The following is a 25,355-nucleotide window of genomic DNA, read 5'->3' as shown; positions in this document are numbered from 1 at the left end:
GGTATGGCGGGGTTTGAAATCCCATTCCCTGGGCAATATGGGAGCATACCCCTCACCACTCTATCGCTGGCCGGAACTCCTTGTTGATGGGCATCTTGTCTGCAAAAATTCTGAACACGTGTATCCAACGTGCATCCAAGAATTCCTGTACGGGTCGCATCTGCAACCTGCAGAGATGGACGAGGTAGATGCAGGATGACATCATGCCCAGAAAAACGTGGCCGTCTTCGCTGACAACAGAGCCGTACCTTCCCTTGAATGGTTGCTAGTCTTTCCTCCTATGGGGATGCCAGGCAAGCCACTGTGTTGAGTCTCGCGCTGAGGAATAGCGTGTTCTGCGATGGCATTAAGCAGGACTTTGGATAATTCACAGAGAACCCCAGTTCCGTCATTAGCTGGATGGTCTCCTTTGTGTGCTCGTCGGCCAGTTCCCGGGAGAGAGTTTGTATCAGCCAATCGTCCAGGTATGGGTATACGTGCACTCCCTGCAGACCCAGGCGGGCCGCCACCGGGGCCAAGCATTTTGGGAACACCCTTGGGGCTGACTTTAAGCCAAAAGGTACTAGGCCTTGTGTCATTCAGATCACGCAAGTGCGGGGAAGAGGGAAGGGGTGAAGTGCCAGGGGGGGAACAGGGAAGTGTAGAAAACTCACAAGTGCAGTCAGCGGGGTGGCTCATAAGTGCAAAGAGAAGGGACTGTAGGGTTGCGGATGCAGACCCTTAAGCTCAGAGGCAGCGTGAGGGCAACTGGACATGCAGGAGCCTGAGTTCAGAGGGTGACCACATGACAAGAGCGCGGAGCAGTCAGGTGCATCAGCAGGGAAGAGGAAGAGCGAAAGCAGAAGCGAAAAGGAAGCTCTTGAGTTGCTTCGGAACCAGAGGTGGTTCTGGTCAAGTTTGAGAGAGGCAGGGAGGCTGTGAGGCCCCAGCTGAAGAGATAGCTCTGCCCCCAACCCTCTGCTTGGAGAAGCGTCTGACCCTCAGAGTTGGAGGTGGATGATTGGAGAGCCCGAGAGGCAAGATGTTTTGGAAGAGAATGTTGGAAGTAGAGCGGTTCGAGGCCCCAGAATTGGTAGTGTTGGCCTTGTACCATGAACAGTAGGAACTACCGATGTTTCCTGTGGATGGGCACATAGAAGTAAGCACCCTCTAGGTTCAACAATGTCAATAAATCCCCCTCCTCCAGTTGGCTGAGCACGTGTTACAACGTAACCATCCTGAATTTTTGGGATTTCAAGTACTTGTTTAGAGGGTGCAGGTCCAGGATGGGTCTCCAACAGCCCGGTCGTCTTTCTGACCAGAAAGTATCTGGAATAGACTGCAAAGCCATTGGGGAACGTGCTCTATCACCCATTTCCGTAACATGGCTCACACTTATTCCAGGAGCTGGGGGATGTGCTCCTCCTGACGGGGAACCGGTGGAATACGAGGGCACCTGTGTTGGAACTCCAAGGTGTATCCCTGGACGAGAGCGTCCAGCACCCATCTGTCGGTTGTTACCTTCTTCCACTCGCTGACGAACCTCCTCAGCCGGCCTCCTATGGGGGTCCATGAGTGGGGGGCATGACGTGTGGGCCGGTTCAGGCTTGATTGGGCGCAGGTGCCCTGCCCTTCGGGCGACATCAATGCTGATCGAGGAGGTTGCCTGTATGATGTGGAGCATCCCTTGGATGATCTGCTTGATTTTCCCCTGGAGGAGTGAAAAGACAACGAGCGATGCTGCTGCAGAGTGCCAAGGGAACGTGCCGTCTCTGTGTTCGTCTTTATGGCTTGAAGGGATTCACCGACTGCCTTTGCCTTCCCGAACGGATTCTTGCTGTCGAAAGGCATGTCCAGTACCTTTGCATGAACATCCTGGTGAATGTTTGTGGGCATCAACCATCCCTTCCGACAAAGGCAAACTCTGTTTCCCTTGTGTCAGAAGCCTGTGTCTGCCATGTCCACTGCCTCCATAATGGCATGGTTCGACGCCACCTCCCCTTCTTGAAAGAGGGCGAGAGCCTCAGTTTTCTTGTCGTCGAGGAGGAATTCAAGGATATAGGGCACAGCTTGTACCAAAGCTCCCGGTCATATCGGGGCAAGATGGCCAGAGTGTTGGTTGCCTTGATCGTGAATGCCACCGTGTAAATGACTCTCTTCCCCATGGCGTCCATCTTCTTCCCCTCATTGTCCAGGGGGACTAATGATGCGGAGGCTGGGTTGTCTGAACATTTCCTTTCGGCGGCCGACTCTACTGAGCCCGGCGACGGTTGTGATCTGAAGCACTTGGGTGCGGAGTCTGGCACCTTGTATTTCTTCTCCAACCTGTCCCGTTTGGTTGCAGCCGTTCATGGGTTTTTCATGAGGGCTAGGCCTTCCTCCCAAATGTCCAAAAAGGATACCACTATGATAGTCTTCCTCTTGTACTCCCGTCGCTGATATAGAAAGCCCCCCTTTTTGTTTTCTAGCGCACCAGTTGAAACGCTCGGAGGCCCTGGAGATCATTGAGCGGAATGATCCCACCCTGTCTGGTGGAGAGTCTCTATGCGGGGCGTCCAGGTGATGTGATTCATCGTCTGCCGTGACGGGTCCGCTGGTTGAGTCGAGTTCCGATGTGGTGAGGAGGTTGATGCAGCAGCGTTGTATGATGCTTCCTCTTCTTATGCAGAGGCTGGTCAGGGGCCTGCAGTACAACAGGTGCTTGTGCTGGGGGCAACCTCTGTTGGGTCTATGTCACTAGGATGTGGAGAGTCGACGGGATGTCCGTTGATATGTCCCTCGGCTGAGAAGGGAATGATGGAGTGCTAGGCCCTGCACCGCCGTCTTCCTTGTGGACTCTATGGATGGACACTGGTTGTCATTGTTCATTGATGAGATGTCCATTTGCTGAACGTAAGCATTGGAGGGCTGCTTCGGGGCCTCTTCACCCACCCGCCTTTCCCTCCTGATGGCTGTGTACCGGGACCTGAGCCAGTGCACCCATCAGCGCCCCTCCCAGGGGTGCCAGCAGCCTTTGACGCTGGTTCAGCGGCTGTGTCGCGTCTGGGATGCAGGGACACTCTCTGAGCTGTGCTGTAGGGACCACCCTCCTCGGGTCAGTACCACCCGCCAGAGGATGTCATAGGGAGCCTTCAGCTGTGCCTGATGATCCTGCTGTGAGGCCTTCTTTGCTTCCTCCGGCCTCTGTTTCTCTGATTTGTCCCATAACTTTGCTGGGGTGGAGGACATCCTCTTTGAGGAGGAACTCGATGACAAGCTGGCTAATGAGGCGAACAGCGATCGCGGTCTATCCGACCTGGCACCCGCATCATTGGCGAACCAGATGATGCTTCCAGGGACCTGCATCAACACCAAAACCGGCGGAATCAGTGTTGCGGCTCTTGGCCTTCCCATGGGCCCCAGGGATGGGGCGTCTTCAAAGGACTTCAACCTTCTCCTCCCAGGGAGACTGCTCCTCGGACCGACTGGTCCTGGGTGTGTCATGACTGCTAGGAGCAAGGGTCAGAGGACTTGCTCGATTTGAACCATGCTGCCAGCTTGCTATACCTGTCTTTCATTTGTTTTCTTCGAGAAGCCCAGGCATATCTCGCACCCATCCTCATTGTGGTCCGGGTGCAGGCAGTACAGACATTTCTGATGTTTGTACTCCACAAAGACGTTCCTTACGCCGCGTTGGGTGGAGGGCCTGAAAAGTGTCCATCCCTCCTTTTTCTCCTCCGTCATGGTCGGAGGGCACGAAGTAGGCCCAAGATAGCCTTCCAGAAACTTCAACGAACAACCGCGCTTGACTTGAGGGGCGTGCAACTTCACTGACAATGGATCCCCGTTGCCAGCTGATGAAGATATGAGCACCCGGGCTCTGATGGACCAAAAATAGAACTTTTCTGCAAGAAATTTGGAAAAAAGTACAAAATAGATTGCATAGCAACTCGAGTACTCCCAACAGTGAAGCATGCAGTAAAAATCTGAAGATGGCTGCCAGAGGCTGGGCTTGGGGAAAGGACTGTCATTTTATGGGGGCAGAATGACCCAGAGGACAGTGATTGGTTTAGAGGAGAAATACAGTTTTAAAGTGAAAGTGAAACTGTTTTTTTCTTTTACCGAGGATTCCCAGTCTGACGACTGGGAATATTCATGAGCATGTGAATCCATGCCAGACACCAAGCTGGAGAAACACAGTTTAATCTTGATAATTTGAACAATTTTTTTCAATGGTGATACAATGTGCATTCAGTGCACGCATGGGCTGCATGTGTCCCAAGTCAGAAGAAATTGTCCATTAAGTCCTGGGGGACAATTCATTTCCCTCACATCCCCACGTATGTCCTGTGGTGCCTTGTTTGCACCTTCAACGTCTTCCTCATCTAAGCGAGGGAGGGATTGGTCCTCATCTGGAGGCATTTCTATGTTCCTTTGTATGAACAAGTTGGGCATCATTGCGCATATGGCTAATATTTTGCCTACTTTCTTGGGGCTGTGCATGAGGGCACTTCCTGTGTGGTGAAGGCAACTGAATCTGACTTTTAGCAATCCAAATGTGCGCTCAATGCATGACCTGGTCCTCCTCTGTGCCTCATTGTAGACTATCTCCTGTGGTGTTCCAGGGTTCCATCAGCCATGACAACTGCGGATAGCCAGCTTCATCTGCAAGACATGAATTGACTGTGTGAGCCAAAGTGGTGTGTGGATCGGGGTACATGTATTATGTTCCTGATGTGTTTACCCCCAATGTGCAAAACTCAGTGCATGTGTATTTGTCAATGCAATGTCATCAGCAATGCACTTGTCACTTATGGTGTGGCATTACCCCATGTACAGACCATGTCCATGCTTTCATGGGTTTGCGTTGCACTGCCTTGCATGGTAGGATGCCCTGTGTCATCACATGAGTGCAATATATGTACTGAGGTGGGTCGGTCAGGGTTATAGGCATGCTCTGTGCAATTCTGTTGTTGCTTCATGAGACTTGTAGTTGTTTCACATTGCTACTCATTACGTACCCCAAGTGTGTGACAGTGAATTTGGTGATCAGGTCCCCCTACTACTTACCCACAAGCCAGGTGAGCTGTCGTCTGTATCCATCTACGTACACTGGTAGGGTGCTGTTCCTCAGTATCATGGCATCATGTGTGGCCCCAGGATATCGGGCACAGCATTAGCTGATTGTGAGGTCTGCATCACAAGTCATTTGCACATTAACTAAATGGTGCGGTTTCCTGAAACAGGAAGACTTCCCACCTAGCACCAACAGCACTTGCTACAGCAAGAGACACTCAGCAAAATGATCAAATCATTTTCAACACCGGCCTATGAAAGTGCCTGAAATAAAAGCAGCATTTAATGTTTTGTTTTCTACAATAACATTGTGGGGTCTTTCTGAGCTGCTTCAAAATCATAACACTGCCTTTGGTGTATGACGATGGTCTTTCAGTAAGACATGGGATTGAATGACTAAACTCTTGAACTCAATTTGAATGTGATTATTGGGAAATGCTACAAGTTTGGGTAAAAAAAAAATGGAATTTGAATAAATACAACTTAGTGTCAAGATCAACCTAAGTAAAGAAAATGTCCAGAATGGCTTCTGCTTGGTATGGCCCACACCAAGCGTAGACCAAGGTCCTGGCACATAGCCTGTTGCTTCTTCGAATAGCTCAGGTTTCTCTCTGTTATTCAGATATTTAGCCTTTAGGGTTACCTGCATACTTTCTCAGAAACCTCTTAATCCATATTCCACAACTTGGGTTTTAAGGTGGCCCAAACTATTCTTATCAGCTATCTCCAGCCACCATTCTTTCGCCAGGTAGTCTACCTCCTTGATCTTTAGAGACCAATAATGTTGCCAGACAACAGGGGCTGGGCAGAGGCCAGGAGAGTTCTTGGTGTCTGTAATGTGGACCAGAAGAGGTTGTCAGGATTCACTGAACAAAGGCTACCTCTTACTACGTATATCCAAGCCCCTCCTATGTTTCCATCTTCTCTTTAGGCACCTTATTGTACATCGTATTTGGCATCTCATTCTTTGCCACTTTGGACCCTACTCCTGATGTTCCCCCACCCCTCCACATCTGGATGATCACTCTTTCTTATTTGCCCAAAATTACATCCATCCTCTTCCTGATGTTCTCCCTCTTTCACCTCCTGAAAATGACTTCCGTTTAGTCTCTCAAAATCACCTTTGTCTGGCTTGATGCTACCCCTCTTTGGACCCTATTCTCACTGCAGTTGCCTTTGGTGGAAATTTGGTTTGCTTCTTCTGCCAGCCTCTTGGTTCTATTCCCCAGCTTTGGCTCTTCCATATATCCCAGCCTTCTGGGCCTCTCCTCCCATCTACACTTCCTTTTTGCAGGCTTAGCTCCACTCTCTGCTCTCGCCCTTTCCATCATTGAACTCCTAGCACTTCCTGACCTTTATCACGGGGGCTGAGCTTTATATGGCTTTGGCCAAACCTTACAGCCTCTCTCTGAGGTAAAGAGACTTAGGTGTGCAGGTTTGGTATGGGGAAGTTTGGATTCACAGTTCTCTGGAATTGGGCTGGTCTATAGGGTCTGCAGGACATCAGCATCGAGAACCATGTCTGTGATATTGGAGTTCTTACTGTTGGGAAATTCAAGGTAAATACAGATTCTATGCAGCAGACATGTTGACAGTAAAGTTAAAATTACAATTTGAAGTAAACTGGTGCAGAAATAGCTTTATGCATGTTTTTTCAAAATACTAACATGGGTTCTCAGCCACACGTGGATAAATGCATAACCGGGTTAGTTGTACTCCAATGTACTTTGAAGTAGAAAACAGTTTCAGGGACAATTAAGCATTTTAAAATTGTGCAAGCTTTTGAAGGACAAAGGCATTTCTACAAAAGAGAACATGGCATTGTTCAGAGTGTAACATGCAAGGCCTTCGATATGTGGTCAGAAGACATTAATTGTTGCTTGATAAGGTTTGGTCAAAAGAAGTATATGAACAGAAGGGGTTAGACTCATAATAAGGAAAACATATATTGTGGGTGTGAGAAGAGAAAATGGGTGAAATAAAGCTGTAGAGAAGACTTTTTTAGTGTTTGGGTTTTAGGAGTGATTCTGATCAATTAGACTTTTAATGGGGCTGGTGAACTGATGTTGAAGGGAGATTACTGAGGCCTGCCCGAATACAAGATTGGTTCCCAATCTCCTGTGCCAATTCCTCTGCTTTCCAGGGCACTGCTGGGAGGAAAGGAGAAACCAAATGAGTGCTTTTGTGTTTAAGAGAGCATCTCACTGTGCCCAATTCGATGAAAGGAGTTGGGCACCCAAAACCTACACATTCCTAGATGTACGAACATGCAGCTTTTGGGAGGTACTGATGGATTATTCACATACCAGCTCCTACTGCTGCGGGTTTACATTTGGCTGCTATAACCACATCAATGGAATTTGAGTATGCAGGCATGGCTGGCCCTATGGGATCACCACTCCCAGACTGACAATGTTAGTTTAAGTTTCATGAATATATAATACACTGACATTTGAAAACATTGTAGTGTGGATTCTAGATAGCTTAAGATCTTCTCCAGATAAATATGTGCCTCTTAAAGGAGCTTTCATTTCAAAATGTCCCATTTCATGTTGGCCTTTTCTCCTTATAGTTACACAGTTACAATGAAAAGGGTTATGCAAACTCTGATGATTCTTGAATATTTTCCACCACCATATATTCTTCTGTGCCCTATAAGAGAGGGCCCTACATCCAACGCCATTAGAGAATTACCTTGCTATATATAATGTTTATCATTTAGATAATAACATTTTTAAACTTTGTGAGAAAAATATGGTCTTCATCTCTTAACTTTTTTGGGATGGTGCTCATTGTTTCTTGCACCCCAGCACTTTTTCCAGGGACCTTCGTTCGGGCTGGCCTATTGTCCAAGGAGTCCTCACAAGTCTGATCAGCTGCACATCTGGATCAGCACAGTGCCATACAAGATGCCAACTGCAGTCCTGCTGTGGTGTCTGTAATGTCAGCCACTATCATCAATCAGGGGTTCTGCTTCAGTGCAGGTTGTGAGGCATTTTTCTGCCCCCAGTGTATGGTTGGCAAAGCCCTCTGCCACCACAGGATCTGTAAAGAGGAACATATCTTCCCCTGCAATTGCCGGGTATAGCATGGTACCTGTCAGGTTTGCCTTTTACATGATCTCTTTGGCTCTAAGAAAACACCTTCTTGATTTCTGAAGGTTAGGATTCAAGCCCGGGAACAATGAGATGTTAGCTGATTGGTCCTGATAGTTTCAGATCCTTATGATGATAGGGGGAAGGGGTGTGCCCGGCAGAGGCCTAACCATCAGCGATCTGTGCGCACGCTCTATGATGAAATGCTGAGACAGTGGTGGATTGGTGAGTATTTTAAATAGTAGTTTTGAAAAAAAATATATCTACTAATACTGTTTTCGGACCCTGGCAAGCCTGTCTTGCAAATGTCATTTCTTCTGATTACCCTTTGAGATCCTTGCATTTATCTCCCACTTTTAAAATGTCTGCCTATACTATGTCCACAACCCTACTCACTAGTGCTGATGCATCTTCCACCGTGGAAACCCTTGCGTCCACCTGTGTCAATACATCTTCCACCATGGAAACCCTTGCGTCCCCCTGTGCCAAAGCATCTTCCACTGTGCAAACCCTTGCTTACACTGCAGTTACGCTGCTGCATAGTTTTTCTAGTTGGACTACCGATATGTCCATCTTGCAGGTCAATTAGTCTATCTTTTGCCCCATTGTGTCCATGTTGTCATTGAGTGATGTTAGTAATTCCATAACGGCTGCTAGATGTGTGGGCTCTGATGCTCCTGCTTACGTTCTTTCTTGGTCTTGTTCATCCCCTACCTACCGTTGTTTCTATGGAGTGCCAGTGGAGAAGTCCATTCTGACTTGCATTTTATTATTGGCCAATTAGAGTACCACAGGGAACTAGGCCCACCAAGCTTCCAAGCACTTACCCGCAGCCCTACTGAGTCACTGCTCACCTGGATGGCAGCTTGGTATTCCTCACTGGCCGATCTGTGCAGATCCTGTCTTCCGGGGTGACAGAGTGTAGAGCCTAGCTATAGTCAACCTCAGCCGCACACCATGCCAGTGCAGGCCGAACCTCTGCAAAACACGGTGGAGTCAGCACAGTTTTGGGGCAATGCCACGCAATATATGACCCCCGCATGGCCCCTTCTCCTCAGATTGAGCCCCAGTAGCTCCCACAAGCTTCCTCTTCTCCCAGGTATGAAGATTCACCCAGCGAGCGGCAATACACACCGATGATAAACTCCTCACCGACCAGGCTCTCCAGTGCTGCCCTCTGCAATGCCATTTTGTGTAGAGCTAGATTGTGGTCATCCATGACCTCCAACTGCATCACTCCAGTGTGAGGCACACCTCGGAGATGAAAAATAAATATATACATTATATATAAGATACATTACTCACCGTAATCGTATTTCTGATGCTTGTATCTGCTTAGATTCACATGCTGTGCATAGGCCGACAGCTAGTGGAAGCTGTGGAGTATTACAGTTTGTTTTTCGAAACTCGAAAATGGGCGTCGACACAGGGAATGCCAGTAATACTATTCCTAGTGTGACGTCCACTGTACCCATGATCCCTCACGCGCGTAGGACCCTCAGATTGTTTTTTCCACCATACTTGACGGAAGCATTCCACAGAGTTTCCTGGCTTTCAGCCATATTTTGCTAAAAATCGATAATATTTCCCCGTTTCTTCCACTCCCACGTCGCAGTCCCAGAAGCAGTCCAAGGTTGAAAAAACCTTTGTTGAACACAGCATGCAGTCTTTAGCCGTGAGATGCAACGGCCGCCCCAGTATTTCCTACAGTTTATGAAAAATCGCCTCCCAGTAGTCGGACAGCCTGGGGCAACCCCATAACATATTTAACAAGTGAGCATCTGCGGCATAATATCATCAGGACAAAACCTTGTAAGCTTGGCTGGGGTGTGGTACAATCTATTGAGGACCTTCAATTGGATAAGGTGGTATTTCGAGTTGATTGATACACCCTTCATCAAAGAACAGATTTGCTTCCATTACGTATCCGTGAACAAAGCATCCAGGTCACCCTCCCATTTCACCCTGCTATTTGGACCCCATCTAACATCTAGTGATTGTGCCAGCTTGTAAAGTGTAGATAAGGACTTCCTGCCCGCTGTTCTTGACAGTATATAAGTCATGCATGGGTTTGAGGCTGATTCCGACAGGGATACCGGCCAACCCGCAGCAATAGCCGCCTTGAGGCAGTAATAATTCAACAATCGAAGTGGTGTATCCCCAATATGTTCCTTGAGTTCATCCCATTTCAAAAACGTGTTCAGTCACATAAGGATTGCTTAGCACCTGTATGCCCGCCCCACCCAGACTCTCTCCCCCATCCTGTCTGTAGTGTGCTTCACTAGTGACAAACCCCACAGGGACACACGTTTGTCGTATAGGGCAAGGACCCCGAACCTTCTGTTTAACCTATTCCAGGCATCTTGATTCATCCCCACTGGATCTAAATGGTGTGGGCGGATTTACGCATTAACAGCGAGCAGCAACAACGCATGAGAGGGACCTGCCTGGAGTCACTCCAAACGAAGGTAAGTGGTCTCCAGTTGTCCTGCAGTCCAGCAAGTAGCGTGGTGTATCTTATACAAATAGAAATCTGGGGCGAAAAATCTCCCCACCTCATAGAGATGGGCAAAGTGCCCCCACCTCTACAGGACCTGCCCATCGGACCAGACGAAGGAGGAGCACATGCCGATGAGATCAGAGAACAAGGCGCGTCCAGGCCACAATGGTATATTATGAATAAAATAAAGAAGTTTACGCAAAATGGTCATCTTGATCAACAACGGCCTCCCCGCTACAGACAATGGAATCTGCATCCATCTCTGAAAGTTTAACCTTCAAGCCAGTCTGGTAAGTTAAATCAAATGTCAGGGAGGCCGACCTTGCCACTCTGATCCCCAAATAGCAAAAGTTGTGCACGGGCCAACGTATCTGCTAGCGTTTGCGTATCCTTCGATAAGGGAAATTTGTCAGACTGTGTTGTAAAGGTGGAGTATTTACCAAAGTGTTTTAGCACACAGACTACCCACGATAAGTTAAGCTTGGGATCACTGATGTACAATAAAATGCTGTCTGCGTATAGCAAAATAATTTCATATTTCCTGCCTAATCGCCTGCCAGCCCCACTGAATCTGTCACGGATTAAATCCACCAGCGGTTCGATTACCAGAGCGAACTGCAGGGCTGAAAAGGTTCACCAGTGTCTTGTGCCACCTCCCAGTTGTAGCATTGGGGTTTCCATTTGTGCACACTCAGGCAAATGGCTTTGTATACAGTAATCTTATCCATGAGTTGGAATTGGGACCGACCACATAGTTGGACATCACTTGTAAAAAGAAAAGGAACATGTGTCAATCCTTCTGCATATCCAGGGATACATCCACTGCCTGGGAATCGGATGAGACCTGATCCAACACATTATAAAACCTTCTTATATTAGATGCTGTTGAATGAGCTGGTATAAAGCTGGATTGATCCGGATGCACCATATGGGGCATTAAGGGGGACAGCTGAGTCGCAAGCACCTTAGCATGAAATATTGGCGTCAATACTTATAAATGACGGGGGTCTGTACGAACCACACTCATTCACCACCTTATCCGGCTTAAGAAGAAGGATTATAATGGCTTTGCTTTGCGCTTCCGGTAGGACCCCTTCGGAGAGTGCCAAAACCTGCAACATATGAGGAGCCAGTACTTCCTGGACATCCTTGGAGAATTCAGCACAGTACCCATCAGACTTCAGCGCCTTCCCATTAGGAAGCTCCATAATACCTGTTTTTATCTCCCCAATTGTGACCGAGCCCTCGAACACAGCACTGACCCCACTGTATAACAGTTGTCGGAATCATACCCAGATACCATTCGAAGTCCGAAAAGGTTGCAGAGAGAGGAATAAAATTGATGGAACACTTCATTAATGTCCTCATCAGTGTGTTCTGCAGACCCGTCCCATCACATGACACACAGAATATGCATGTTCCACTTCTCAGTGCTAACAGCCTGAGCAATCAGTCTTCCAGGCCTATCCGCCTCCCCATAGTGCCTCGCTACCATAGGCCCGCCCATCCAAGTATTACAGATCTTTTCTAGCCGCTTCCCTAAAAGCATCCAGCGTGGTCTTTATAGTATATCTCAGGGCAGGGGAAGGAATGTTGTGCATATTGCTGCTGTAGGGGGAACAATGCAGATTCATAGGACTCCATCTCTTTCCTCAAACACTTAAGGACCTCATACTCAGTGGACAGTGCTATCCCCCGGGTGTACGCCTTAAAAGCCTGCCAGAGAGTCGCTGCAAAGGAAACAGAGCCAGGATTTATCTCAAAATAGGTTGTGATGTGATTGTGCAGGTTTAAGGAGAAGACTGGGTCTTGCAGTGCCGCAGACTTGAAGGGCCAGGGCACACGCGCTCTTCCCCCTTTGGACAGTTGCAGAGACAACAGAATGGGGGAGTGGTCCGACAGTGAGCGAGGCAGGATCAAGCATCCCTCTGCTCCAGTGAGCAACGAGCTGGACACCAACCACAGGTCTATGCGAGAATTCATATCATGGACAGACGAGTAGTATGTGTACTCCATCCCCACAGTGTTCAATCACGCCAAACATCAAGCATGTCCATGTCAGCCATGCTAGTAAGAATGGCGCGGGCTGCACTGGTGAGCACCCTAGGGGTGTCCTAGGTATGTTCTAGCTCCGTACTCAATACCGTGTTCATTTCAACCCTACAGATTATCGAGGCCATCAGGTATTTGGAATGTAGCCTGAAGACCCCCCCCTCCCATAAAATTCAGGATCATCCACATTGGGCCCGTAAATATTAGCCAGCAGGATCTCACGCCCACCAAGAATACCACGTACAAGCACATATCGTCCACCCTCATCAACCTTAGTGCACAAAGAGCTATGCACAAGTATCACACCACCCCTGGCTCTTGTTGAGTATGTTGTAAAATACCTGTTCACTCCCCATCATTGGCCAAAGCCCTCGGTCTGCTCTACATGTGTGTCTCCTGCGGGTACAAAATGTTTGCCCCTTTCCTATTCACATATTCAGCTATTTTGTGAACTTTATTGGGCTCCCCGGTGCCCTGTGATTCCAGCTTATAAGACTAACAGCTGGTCTCACCCCACCCGCCTGTCCCAAAGGTACGTAATCATATATATGCAATCCATAGCCGCACTGTCCCCCACCTTCCATCCACTATAAACCATCACCAAGCGCCTTTTACCATTTTCTCCCCAACAATCAAACATGTATTCCACCCTTCCCACCCCCACAGCCACCCAAACATTGGCTGTGTGATACCCCCTTCCTCCAACCCCAACATTAAAAAAAACCAATTGCACTCGCATAGGGGACAACTATTTCCATAAAGAGTGGGAGCATCACAGAACTGTGAACACTATGATGCAAATGTATTCACTCCAGCCCACGGCAGCACATAATGCCATCAACACGTGTGTAGCAGGCCAACTGGACTCATCAAGTATCAACAATAAGTTTAAGAGGAGCCGCTGGGCAAAGAAGCGGGTAGCGGGATATGTGCCGCAATGAAAACAACCACCTCCTCTGGCACCATGAAGAAGTAGGATCCGTTATTGTGCTGGATCTTGAGACAGGCCAGAAAAAGCATAGCGTAGGGTGTATTTCTCTCCCTGAGTAGCTTCATCGCACCCAAGAAAGTGCACCGCTCTTTCTGCACCGCTACCATGTAATCCGGGAAAATTTGCACAGTATTGGAGCCTAATCTGAACTCCCTTTTATCCCTGCCCACTCAATATTAAGTCTCTATCACAGTAATTCATAATGCGTGCTACAATCGGACTGGGATAATCCCCAGGCTTGGGTTTCACAGCTAGTGCCCTATGTGCGCGCTCAACCTTGAAGTGAGGTGACCAACCTGGATTGTCCAGCAGCTCACGAAGCAAATTTTCCACCGCTGTTTCCATGTTGCCCGGAGCACATCCTCTGGTCCACCAATAATGTGAACATTATTCCCGATCTTCGCATTTGGCCCCAATTTGCTTCATATCCCTGGTCAGAGTGGTGACCACCGCCTGCAGCTACATCACACTGTCCTCTGTAGTACTTATTCGGCGCTCAGCATCCATTATTCGCGGCGTCTCCTTCTTGACTCGGTGCATATGGATGATACATTGGCAGTGATATCATCCAACTTGACGTTCACCAATGCAAAACCCTACTGCCTCGTTTCCAACATGCAGTGGAGGTCAATGGGGGCACCAATCATCGGCAGCTCAAAGGACTCTGGGTGCATCTCCTGTGCTCGTGGAAAGCCTCGAGGCAGGCCTCATAAAGCAGTCCATGCTGCCCCCTTTTTTGTGCCAAAGCCCTTGGTACCTGAAGTGATCTGCGGCTAAAATGACCAACAAGTGTATAGCACTGGCTGCGCAGGGGGGCTCCAATCAATCACCACTCAAGCGTGGGCAGTCTGCACACTCCCAAGACGGGTCTCTGTAGGTAAGGGCAGTGTCACGAATGTTAGCAGCACCAGTCTAGTCCCAGGTAGCACAAGAAGTGGCTGATCGGCTAACAGTCCTTAATTCTCCCCCCCTGGACCCTTCTTACTGTGCCTGATTATGATGCTCTAATTGAGATTCCCCTGTGCAGCTCATTCACATGGTGGGCTCCCTGTGATGCCAGAAAACCAGCGTGTCAAGCTGCGTGTGGGTCTTAGTCCAGTCTTCACACACACACAACCCAGGCCCAGGACAGGGGCGGCGTTCCAGACGGTAGCAAGATCATGTGAGACCACAGGCAGTATAGGAGGAGCCCATCCCGCCATTATGGTCCACAGAGCTCCCTCCATGGCCCCACCTCTGCGCCTGACTGTGGAAGTTTTAGCGGGCCTCCTCAATGTAGCTGGGACTCGTGCAGGACTCCGCTGGTGCCAGATTTCGGCAGCGTTGCCTGCATCCAAGTGCTCTGCCTCTGCAGCACCCCAGAGCGAACCGTGGAAGAGTCCTGGCAAGCCTTCCTTGCTGCGGGATCACGAGCCGGCAACAGGCCAGTTGCGGAGGCTGGGGAAGTGTTGGAGGTTTGTCCTTTGCCCCATGCGTGCCCGCAAGCCCCCACCCTGAAAGGACCACACAGCTCACACGTCCTTTCAGTTTGGGCTTCCCGGTCGCTCTGCCACGGCCGGGAACGCCCTATTTATTTAGGCAGCATGCGACGGCGTGCAACGTCACACCGCCGCGTGCGCGTCTCACACGGGGCAACGCCACACTCCTCCTTTTTCGGGAGGACACACAACTGCTTTATTACTACACTACAAACCACACAACAAAATAACAGCAACATTTTACGCCCATGCCCTTTTAATGTCAGCCGCCCGGGTCCCCTTATTCTGGCAGACTGTCCACATGTCCCAGCACGTATTCGCTGAGGTAGTCCTTCCGCAGCCGTTCCCAGGACAGGGGAATGCGGTGTGCCCAAGGGAACTCCGGTGTCCTCCGGCACCTACGCCACCACCGGGTCCAGTGGTGGTTCAGTTCGTGGATCACCCAGTTTCTTAAAGAAGCTGACGTTTCGGGTGACGGCAGATCTTCCATCCGAGGCCGTCACCCTTTACGGCTACCACGTCCAATGGCTCTGGCTCATAGGGGAGCGAGAGCTTCCCATGGGGGTGTCGGTTGCAAATGAGCACCTCGTCTCCCGGTTCCAGCCGCTGGGGGCGAAGACCCCTTCGCAAGTTCTCCTGGTGAATCCTGACCCGCCTGTCGGCCTCAACCTGCTGGTTGTCAATCACTCCCGGCTCCTTCTCCTGGTCCTCTGGCAGTAGGCCCCCGGGGACATCGCCTGAACAGAGCCTCCGCAGGGGCTACCCCCGTGGAGGCATGTGGGGTGGTGCGGTACACCCACAGGAATTGGTATAGGGCTCGTTGGAGTGGCTGACCTTGTCCCTGGGCAATCCTGAAGGTCTTATTGAGGGTCCGCATCAGTCTTTCAGCGTCACCATTAGCTCGGGGCCACAGCGGGGATATCTTCCTGTGTTGAATCCCGCAGCTCTCCATGAACTCCGAGAATCGCTCACTTTGGAATGGCGACCCATTGTCCGAGCACAGAGTCAGGGGAAAACCATGGGCCGCAAACACCTTCTCAGCGACCACGACCACGTGCTCGAATGCCACCGACTCCACAAACTCCACCTCCGGGTATCGTGAGTACTCATCAACGATTAGGAGAAAGTGGGTGCCTACAGACGTCGACCCAAAGTCCACATGGACGACCTCTCAGGGCCGGGTCCCCCGGGGCATCGCCTCAATGGCCGGCTCTCGTTGTACGGGAGAAGCCGCCTGGCACCACACACAGGCCGCAACAAAGTCATCCACCCTTCTCTCCAGTTCCGGGAACCAGACCTTCAGCCGCAGTCTTGCCTTGGTGCCGCCCTGATGTCCATGGTGGGCCAAGGTGATTACCTCCTTTATCTTGGATTGAGGGACCACTATGCGATCACCTCGGAGCAGGAGACCCGATTTCGAGAAGGACAGCTCGTCGTTGACCTTCCACAATTGCTCGAGCCCTGTCCTGGCCTCCTGGGCCGTCCCACCAGAGCCTCCAAGATGGACTTCCAGGAGCCGTGCTGCATCGAGTGCTTTAGGATCTGGAAGCACTCATCCTCGGCCGCAGCAGCCTCCAGCTACGACAGGGGCATTGCATTCGGTGTGGCCCCCTCCACCACCATTCGAATGTGGTCATCGACGTCCTCTGCACAGGTGTCGTACTCCTCTCCCCTGCGCACTCCAGGATGCCGGGAGAGGTAGTCCGCTGCATTGTTGGCCCCTGGACAATAAACAGGGTAACTCCATACTCAAGCAAGGCAAGCATCCACCTCTCAATCCTAGCCGGGGGCTTCGAGGATGACCCAGCCAGAATGGGAAGCAGGGGCTTGTCGTCTGTTACCACGGTCACTGGATGCCCCAAGACAGAGCCGAAAATATCTGCAACCCCAGAGGACCGCAAGTGCCTCCCGCTCGATCTGGTAGTATCGTTGCTCCGTTTCTGAGAGCGCCTTGCTGGCGTATGCCACTGGGCGGACGCTCCCGTCCCGGTCCACTTGAGTCAATACAGCCCCCAGGCCGAACGGACTAGCGTCCACAATGATCTCTGACGCCAGCGCCGGGTCGAAAAACGCCAGGGTGTCCTCTGCTGTTAAGGCGCTCTTAATGTCCTCAAAGGCCGACTGCTCCAATGGCCCCCAATGCCAGATCGACTCCTTCTTCATCAACGCCCTGAGCAGCTCGGAGCTTGAAGCGAGATTTTGGATGAAGCGCCCACAATATGTCACCATACCAAGGAAGCTCCTCACGTCGGACACCGACTTGGGGGGCTGCGCCTTCTTAATGTCCTGGACCTTTCTCGGATCGTGCGACACCCCCCCTCCTTGAACACGAACCCGAAGAATTCGATGGAGGGGCGCAGGAACTCACATTTGTCCCTATGAAGGGTGAGGCCCAGCGACTGCAGCCTCTCAAAAGTCTTTCCAAGCCTCCTCAGATGGTCCACCTCTGTCCTAGCGAACACCAGAATATCATTGCTGATATTAAGGACACCCTCCAGATCTGCCAGGGCGCCCCGTATAATGTTCTGAAATACTTCTGAAGCCGATGACACCCCAAAACTCAACCTCTTGTACCTGTATAGCCCATGGTGGGTGGTAAACGTTATGTACCGGACTCGGGGTGGAGGACAACCTGATGATATCCTGCTCGTAGGTCTAGCTTGGAGAAGAAACGGGCCCCTTGTACTTCAGCGATAATGTCATCGATGGTAGGGGTGAGATGCCGCTCCCTCTTAATGGCCTTGTTGGGCAGCCTCATGTCCACACAAATCCGGACAGAGTCAGGTTGTTTAGGTTTTCTAGCCACAACAATAGGGGACACCCAAGGCGTCGGGCCCTCAACCTTCTCGATAATGTCCAGACTCACCAGGTTGTCCAACTTCTTGTCCACCTGCTCCCTCAGATGGAACGGTACCCTGCGGTGCTTCAGGGCAATGGGCTGTACAGAGTCATCAATGTGCAGCCTGACCGGGTCACCGGTCATTTTTCCAATGCCGTTGAAGAGGGCAGCGTACTTATCAAGGAGGTCATTGATGTCCTCCAAATACACAGAGTGCGCGAAACTGACTATTCCGAGAGCCTCGGTAGCAGCACAGCTTAGGAGAGTGTTGTTACTCACAGGGGTCACATAGAACCGAGCCCTGATCCGGGAGCCCTCATGCTCCACACTTGCCACGAAGGCACCGTCCAGCGGTATTGGTTGTAGTCATCCAAAAGCAAATATGCAGGCTCTCGGCGTAGCCAAGTCCGGGGGCGGGTCAAGGGCGTCATAGTGTCCCCTAGCCATTACATTGACCGAAGCCCCCGTGTCCACCAGCACCGGCACCAGAGAGTGGTTAACCTCCACCACACACCTCGGCTGCCTCCTGCTCTTCCCCTTCAGGACTTCCACACTTGAAACAATGAAGATGTTCTCTTCCTCTTCTTCATCTGCCTCATCCACCTGGGCCTCCTCTTCGCCTTGCTCTACCTGGGCCACATCCGGGCCGGACCTCTCGGTACCATCACGGGCAGGGCCGCCTTGCACACTCTAGAGAAATGTTTAGGCAGGCCGCATCTGCCACATGTTCTTCCCGCTGCCGGGCACTCCGTCGGGTGGGGAAGGTCATAGCCACACTTCTGGCACGACTCCCGTGATCTTCCTGCTCTGTCCCGGGGTCCTCCGCCAGGCCTTCTCATTCCTCTGCCGCCTCGCCACACAGCACACACCTCCTTCGACTTTATTGAGCGGGACCCCGCCTCCATCTTGCTTGCGCGAGCCTCTGCCACCTCATGACATCGGCCCAGTTCCACTATGCGGGGCAGAGTGATGCCCGGCTCTCTCAGGACCTGCCTCCTGAGCTTGCCGGAGGAACACGCCTGAATCAGCATTGTGCGCATCATGTCCTCTGCGTCCCCCCATGCACAACCCAGGGAGAGGTGGCGCAGGCGACCATAAAAGGTATCCAGTGTCTCATCGTCCTTTTGTTTGGTCGACAGCATAACAAATCTCTCGTAGTCCACGTGGCAAGGGGCAGAAAGTGCGCAAGGAGCACCGCCTTGGCCGCATCAGAGGATTGGTCCACCGGAGTAAGCGACTCAAAAATGTCCTGGACCGCAGGCCCCACCGAGTACAGCATAGTGGCCACCATGCTGTCGTCGTCCTTCACCTGAGCAGCCCTGAAATACATGTCAAGGCGGCCAACCCACCTGTGGGGCCCCATGCTGGAAGGTGGGCCCGATGCATCAAATTCGGGGATGGGTTGCAGGGCAGCCTGGGCTCGTGCCTGAGGCATGACGGGGAGTCCTTGCTGAGCACCTTGCTGTGCCACCGGTAGCACCTGGGGTACAGGAGCCTGAACACCTACTTACGGGGGCAGCTGTAGAGCCACCGCTGGTTGTTGAACTGGAAGCACTGGGGGCTGCAAGGCCTGCTGATGTTGTGCCGCTTGGCCACCGTCCTGAGGAAGCTGTGCGGCTACGTCGGCCTCACCCTCCTGATCATCAATGTCACTCATGGGCTTGAGCGCACAGGCACCCCCACCTAGTGTCCTGAGGGCCGCAAGTCAAACACCCACCACCATGCAGACAAAAACTTCCCCCCCTCTTCCAGGCACAGTAACAGTCCAACCTGGGGGAGAGGCAGTGGTGACCTGTCCCTCGCTCACCTGGGACAGCTTCCAGCCACAAGACCAATGGAGGAGAAGACACCCACTGCAGCCAACCTCGTGTTGATGAAGGGGACAAAGAAGCCGCCACAGCGTCCTTATGATGAAGGGGACAAAGAAGAACACTGTGTTTCCACCTTGCTGTGGTCCACAGGGGTGTGGATGTTCCAAAAATTAAGCTACAACTGTGGAGTGGACTAAACAGGTCCTGCCATGTTAGTCCTTCCCCTAGCTTTCACTCGACGTAGGAGTCCCAAAACTGGAGTAAAATGCACAAACCAGGCATGGGCGTGCAGGTTAGTCTGCCTGCAAGCAGAATATCAAAACATTAGACATGGATCACCTTCACCCTCCAAACCGGAGCCTGATGAAGTTCCACGGCCTCAAAGACAAAATGGCCGCCAGCCACGTGTACGATCCGCAGCCACGGCGTGAAACGAAACATCCGAACGTTCCGTTTCAAGGAAACAATTCCGGAATGCCTTCACCGCCGGGCCCGGGCCTCTTTTAACACTTGTCGCCACTGTTGGAGGTTTGTCCTTTGCCCCATGCGTGCCCGCAAGCTCCCACCCTGAAAGGACCACACAGCTCACACGTCCTTTCAGTTCGGGCTTCCCGGTCGCTCTGCCGCAGCCGGGAACACCCTGTTTATTTATGCAGCACGCGGCGGCGTGCAACGTCACGCCGCCTCGTGCTCGTCCCACACGGGGCAGCGCCACAGGAAGTAGGATGCTGCACCACACACCTCCCCCAACTTGTTGCAGTTGCCTCACCTCTGCACCCTGGACCTCACACCCTGGGTCTCTCAAAACAAATGCCCGGACTCCCAAATCGAGCCCCGCTGCAATGCGGACACGCTCGTCAAGTTAATCCTGCCCGACACCAAGCTCCAGCAGGTCCACTCCTTCACACACTGTGGCCCCGATGTCAGCGCCAAGGGGGTACGTCACAAAAGGCCTCGGAAAGGTGCCAGCGGCTATCTCAGTCACCTGGGCACGTCAGCACCCTTCTGGTGGATCGGGTGACGCTTGACACCATTATTTTCCCAAATAATCGCCAGTTAGTGGGCGTGAACAGCTGCAGGCCAGAGCTTAAGAGTGGTCTGCCATCTTGGCACGCCACTCAACAGCACCCGCCTGAGGTAAAATATTTCTAAAGGATGCAAAGCTTGGTGCTGCGCTCCTTTAATTAGCAGCCACCTTGGTTGCCATGCAATACCACCCCACCCTGCACTGTAACATTTTTTAGCCAGTGGATCCATTTCACTCCATAGTTCTGAACTCCAATGGCAAAGTCAGAAAAAAAGAATGATAATGAATACAACCACTGCCGGCTTTTGAACTGGTGTTATTGGTATAGAAGTCAAGAGCCTATTGATTTGTTGTGGGAGTGATAGTAAATGGAAGAAAAACATGCATTTGACATAGAGACAACACTATGTTGAGCTTATGCCAAAAAAATACTTTTCTTAAATTCAGACCAGTGAAATAGCTTATTGTGCTAGGTGCTGGCCCACTACATACCCGAAAGCTTACAACTGATTTGAATCTCAACTGTGCTTCGAATACAGGCTCGTGATAGGCCTCATCAAAGAGTGCCTTTTTTCTGCATTGTTTTTGTGCAGCATCTGATGAAAAATATGGTGCTCCGTGAAAATAACAGGCCCACAATGATCATGGTACGTCATTGGCCGTGACCAGTTGCTATGCATAATCAATGGTGCAACACATTATGCTTTGCATTGCACCAATTTAAAAGACACTTTTGCATGTGATCATAATTGATGCTCTTAAAAAAAACAGTGGCAGAAACAGATTACAAAGGTTCCATGAGCATCAGGCCCCCAGTCTGGATTCCTATTTTATTTCATTTTTATTTATTTCTACTGCGCCGGTGCCCGCAGGCATCGGGGTGCTACACATATATGAAAAAAACAAACACACTTTAAACCAACAGGCTACAAGACAACACAAGTATCAGGATTTCCAACAGGATGGAGACTAGATTCATGCAGTTTATTGAACAAGTGGATCCTGCAGGCAAGAATTTTTCAGAGTTGTAGAAGCGGAATCCCATAACTCTAGACAAGGTCCCAGAAGCAGTCAGAGAGCCACATGTTCTTGGAATCATGCGACAACTGATAAGCACCCAGCCCAGCTAAACTGCCGAAGAGCAGGCCGGCAGCCAGAGGAGGGACGCTACCTGCTTTGGCAAAACCAACAATTCCTCCGGAAGCTACCAAGGCTGTGTAACCAAACCCAATCCAGTCAAGACCCATTCTTTACACTCGACAGCAGACTCGACCTTCCTGCTTCCGAATCTGCAAGAGGATGAGAGTTCTTGGGGGGAGTGGGGGGGGGGGGATTATCAGGAGTTTGCAAAATTGCTGGTTGCAGAGAAAATCATATTGCACACTTTTTTGGGGCACTGTATATTGAGGCAAAACGCAGCAGCATGACGGGGCAATATGAATAATATTAACATGAATATAGCAAGCACCTAAAGCTGAATCGTCACCTGCAGCGTCATCCTTAGTTTAGGACAAAGTTGATAATTTATCTTTGCTATAACCCGCACAAAAGCAACATGGAAGAGAAGTGGTATTGGGGCAAGTGGGGTCATGGTCGAATCTAGAATCAAAAGGGTGACATGATTGTTTATTATTTCTCATGAGGTGACGGCAGATAGTGGCTCTGGTTGTGGACCTCATAAGTAATGAAGGGAGGTGAAAGAAAAAGGGTGCATCTGAGCATGGGGCATAAGGGCATTGAGGTCTTGATCGTCCCATCAAAACCAATGCACCACAATGCATGATTAATGCAATGTGAATTGTATATATCATGCAGGCATTAATAGATGCTGCTTCTCAACCCCAGTTTAACCCTAGATTCATTACTGCAATACACTGTTGTGATTGAGATACTATTTGATACTTCCGAAAAAAAGATTTGAGCCAAATACACTGATTAAAAACATGTGTGTTTTGAAAACATGCCAGAAGTTCAAGATATGCTGTTAATATTTAGTTTGCTATTTATATATTTATTTGGCCCAGGCTGCCTTTGGCTGCTTTGATAATACATGTAAAATTTAGAGTCTGGAAAGAGAGAGCATCACTCTGTGTAAGATTCCCCTTTGATGTATGAGGTAAACCCTCTTTCAGGGATACCACAATGTTAACAGGAAACAAAAAAGCATGAGTAGCAGGAATATGTCTGGAAAATATTAATTAATTGGTACTCACCGCCCTTCAAATCTGTGTTTTAAAAAATCAAACAATGCTTTCTGCATCATATCAGTGACCTAGAGAGGAAAACAGCATCAGGTAGGACTTAGAAAAAAACGAACACAGCTCTAACAACAAAACAGTGCTACCATATTCCTAAGAAGAATGCAACTGGTATAATGTACAGATAGTTGCAACATTGACTCAGTTGTGATATCATCATTCCACCTTCGTGCATCTAAAAAGTGACATGTTCGAGTGTGAAAACTACTGTCACAATGTTGCTCCACTTCTGTGAATATAATACAATTGTATTTTATTCTCAAAGGCGGTACATATTAATCTGCACCTAGTTGTGCTATTGCATTGGAGCTTTTGCTGTAAACTCATCAGGAATAACCAGGCCACGGGTGAGGTAGGTCTTATCTCAAGCGCTGTGAATTGCTCTGGAGATCCTCTCCTCATAGGGCAGCTGTGTGACAGAGCAGGAAAAATTCAAAAAGGAGTCTGAGCTGTAGACCACATGAAGGCAATGTAGAAGGGTAGGCCCGTGTCCACGTTTTTATTACAACACACATCAATAACTGTGTTTGCAGCTTCAGCCTTAGGCAGAAAACCCCCCAGAAAACATGCATCCATTTTTAATAAATGAGACAAAACACCAAGTAAAGAAAGAAATAAACGGAACATTACTGCACAAGGCAAATCGAGAATGATCACCAAGTCGGCAAGTAAACATATTCTCAAACGAACATCACAGGATTTCGGGAAGGTGTGGAAAACAAACAAGGTGCTAACTATTTTTTAACGGATCATTCTTTAAGTACTTTGCATTTTTATGTGTTGCGCCCAGGGACTGAAATATTAAGAATACCAGAGTGCTATGCAACAACAGCATCAATGTATAACTGACCTCGTGTGGATGCGAGGGTGTAGAACCGAGGATCTTGAGTGCCTCGGGAACCTTTCTTTCCAGACCCGATCTCATGGTTCAGTGAGGGCGTTGGAAAAAGTGGGCCTGGAACAAATACTGTGCAACAGAAGTTCGCAGCATTGTTCATCCAGCTTCATTGGAGAACATGCATTGGAAATAATGTTGTTCATATAGGCAGATGACAAATAGTACTCACGTCTTAGTGTAGCAGTGCCCATTGGCCTTTTACCCCCAGAGATGACCTCTCACGGCACTAGCATAGTCTGAGTTTGCAATTTCTCTTTTTTCTATGTTCTCTTTTCTACGGTCCTTTGATTCCCCCCCCCCCCAAGGTATTTTAGAGGCGAAGTGTGTTGTCAAGTGTGTCCAGTCTGCAGTCCCTGCTGGACTTTCTTCCCTCGCTGTGCCTGCTGTGGGACTCCTCTGCTTACCAACTCACCTGCTGTTCTTATATCAGCGGGCCGCAAAGTGTGCTGTCAAGTGTGTCCAGTCTGCAGTCCCTGCTGGTCCGTGACGGGACGTGCACGCGGCGGCGTGACGTTGCACGCCGCTGCGTGCTGTATAAATAAACGGGGCGTTCCCAGCCACGATAGAGCGACCGGGAAGCCCGAACTGTAAGGACGTGTGTCGAGTGTTGTCCTTACAGGGTGGGGGCTTACGGGACCGCATGGGGGCCAGGGCACACCCCCAACAGCGGTGACGGGTGGATGCGGAGGCCCGGGCCCGGCGGTGAAAGAATTCTGTAATTTTTCTTCCCTGAAACGGAACGAACTGACATTTCGTTTCATAACGTGGTTGCGGATCACACACGCGGCTGGCGGCCATTTTGTCAGCAGGGCCGTGGAACTTCACCAAGCTCCGGTTTGGATGGTGAAGGTGATCCAGGTCTAATTTTTGGACATACTGCTTGCAGGCAGTCTAACCTGCACGCCAATGCCTGATTTTTGGATTTTCCTCCAGATTTGGGCCTCCTACGTCAAGTGAAAGCAAGGAGAAGGGCTAAAATGGCTGGGCCTGCTTAGCTCAGTTCTTTTCTTCGCTTAATTTTTGGAACTCCTACATCCCTGGGTGTTTGCTGCAGTGAGAGGGCACAGTTCTTCTTCATCCCCTTCATCATCAGGCTGCTGTGGCCTCTTCTTCGCCCTCTTCATCATCAGGGTGGATTGCTGCAGTGGTGGATCCTCAAGTTGGCAGGTTTTCTTCTGCTTCTTCAGTTCTGGTGGCAGTCTTAGGAGTGCTGAGGACAAGACTACACCATCCCCTCCCCAGGTTGGACTGTTACTTTGCCTGTGTGGGGTGTCCAGACTGTGAGGTGGTGGTGGGTGATTGAGTTGCGGCCCCCAGATTCCAAAGTGGGGGTGCCTGTGCGCTCAAGCCCATGAGTGACTCTGGCGATCAA

At 50.2% G+C, this 25,355-nt stretch overlaps 1 protein-coding gene across 8 annotated transcripts in view; it reads right to left on the bottom strand.

Annotated features, from left to right (window-relative positions):
- Positions 1-25,355, bottom strand: part of CACNB2 (calcium voltage-gated channel auxiliary subunit beta 2) — a 1,556,216-nt gene that overhangs the window by 109,421 nt on the left and 1,421,440 nt on the right. For all 8 annotated transcript variants that reach the window (XM_069648579.1, XM_069648581.1, XM_069648584.1 and 5 more), the window contains one exon: positions 23,041-23,099. In XM_069648579.1, coding sequence (XP_069504680.1) covers positions 23,041-23,099 — 59 coding nt within the window. The remainder of the gene's footprint in view (positions 1-23,040; positions 23,100-25,355) is intronic.

Source organism: Ambystoma mexicanum, chromosome 2q (assembly GCF_040938575.1).
Source record: "Ambystoma mexicanum isolate Mex_15411 chromosome 2q, UKY_AmexF1_1, whole genome shotgun sequence".
NCBI lineage: Eukaryota > Metazoa > Chordata > Amphibia > Caudata > Ambystomatidae > Ambystoma > Ambystoma mexicanum.
The sequence above is the reverse complement of the archived record's forward strand: the minus strand, read 5'-3'. Positions and strand labels throughout refer to the sequence as shown.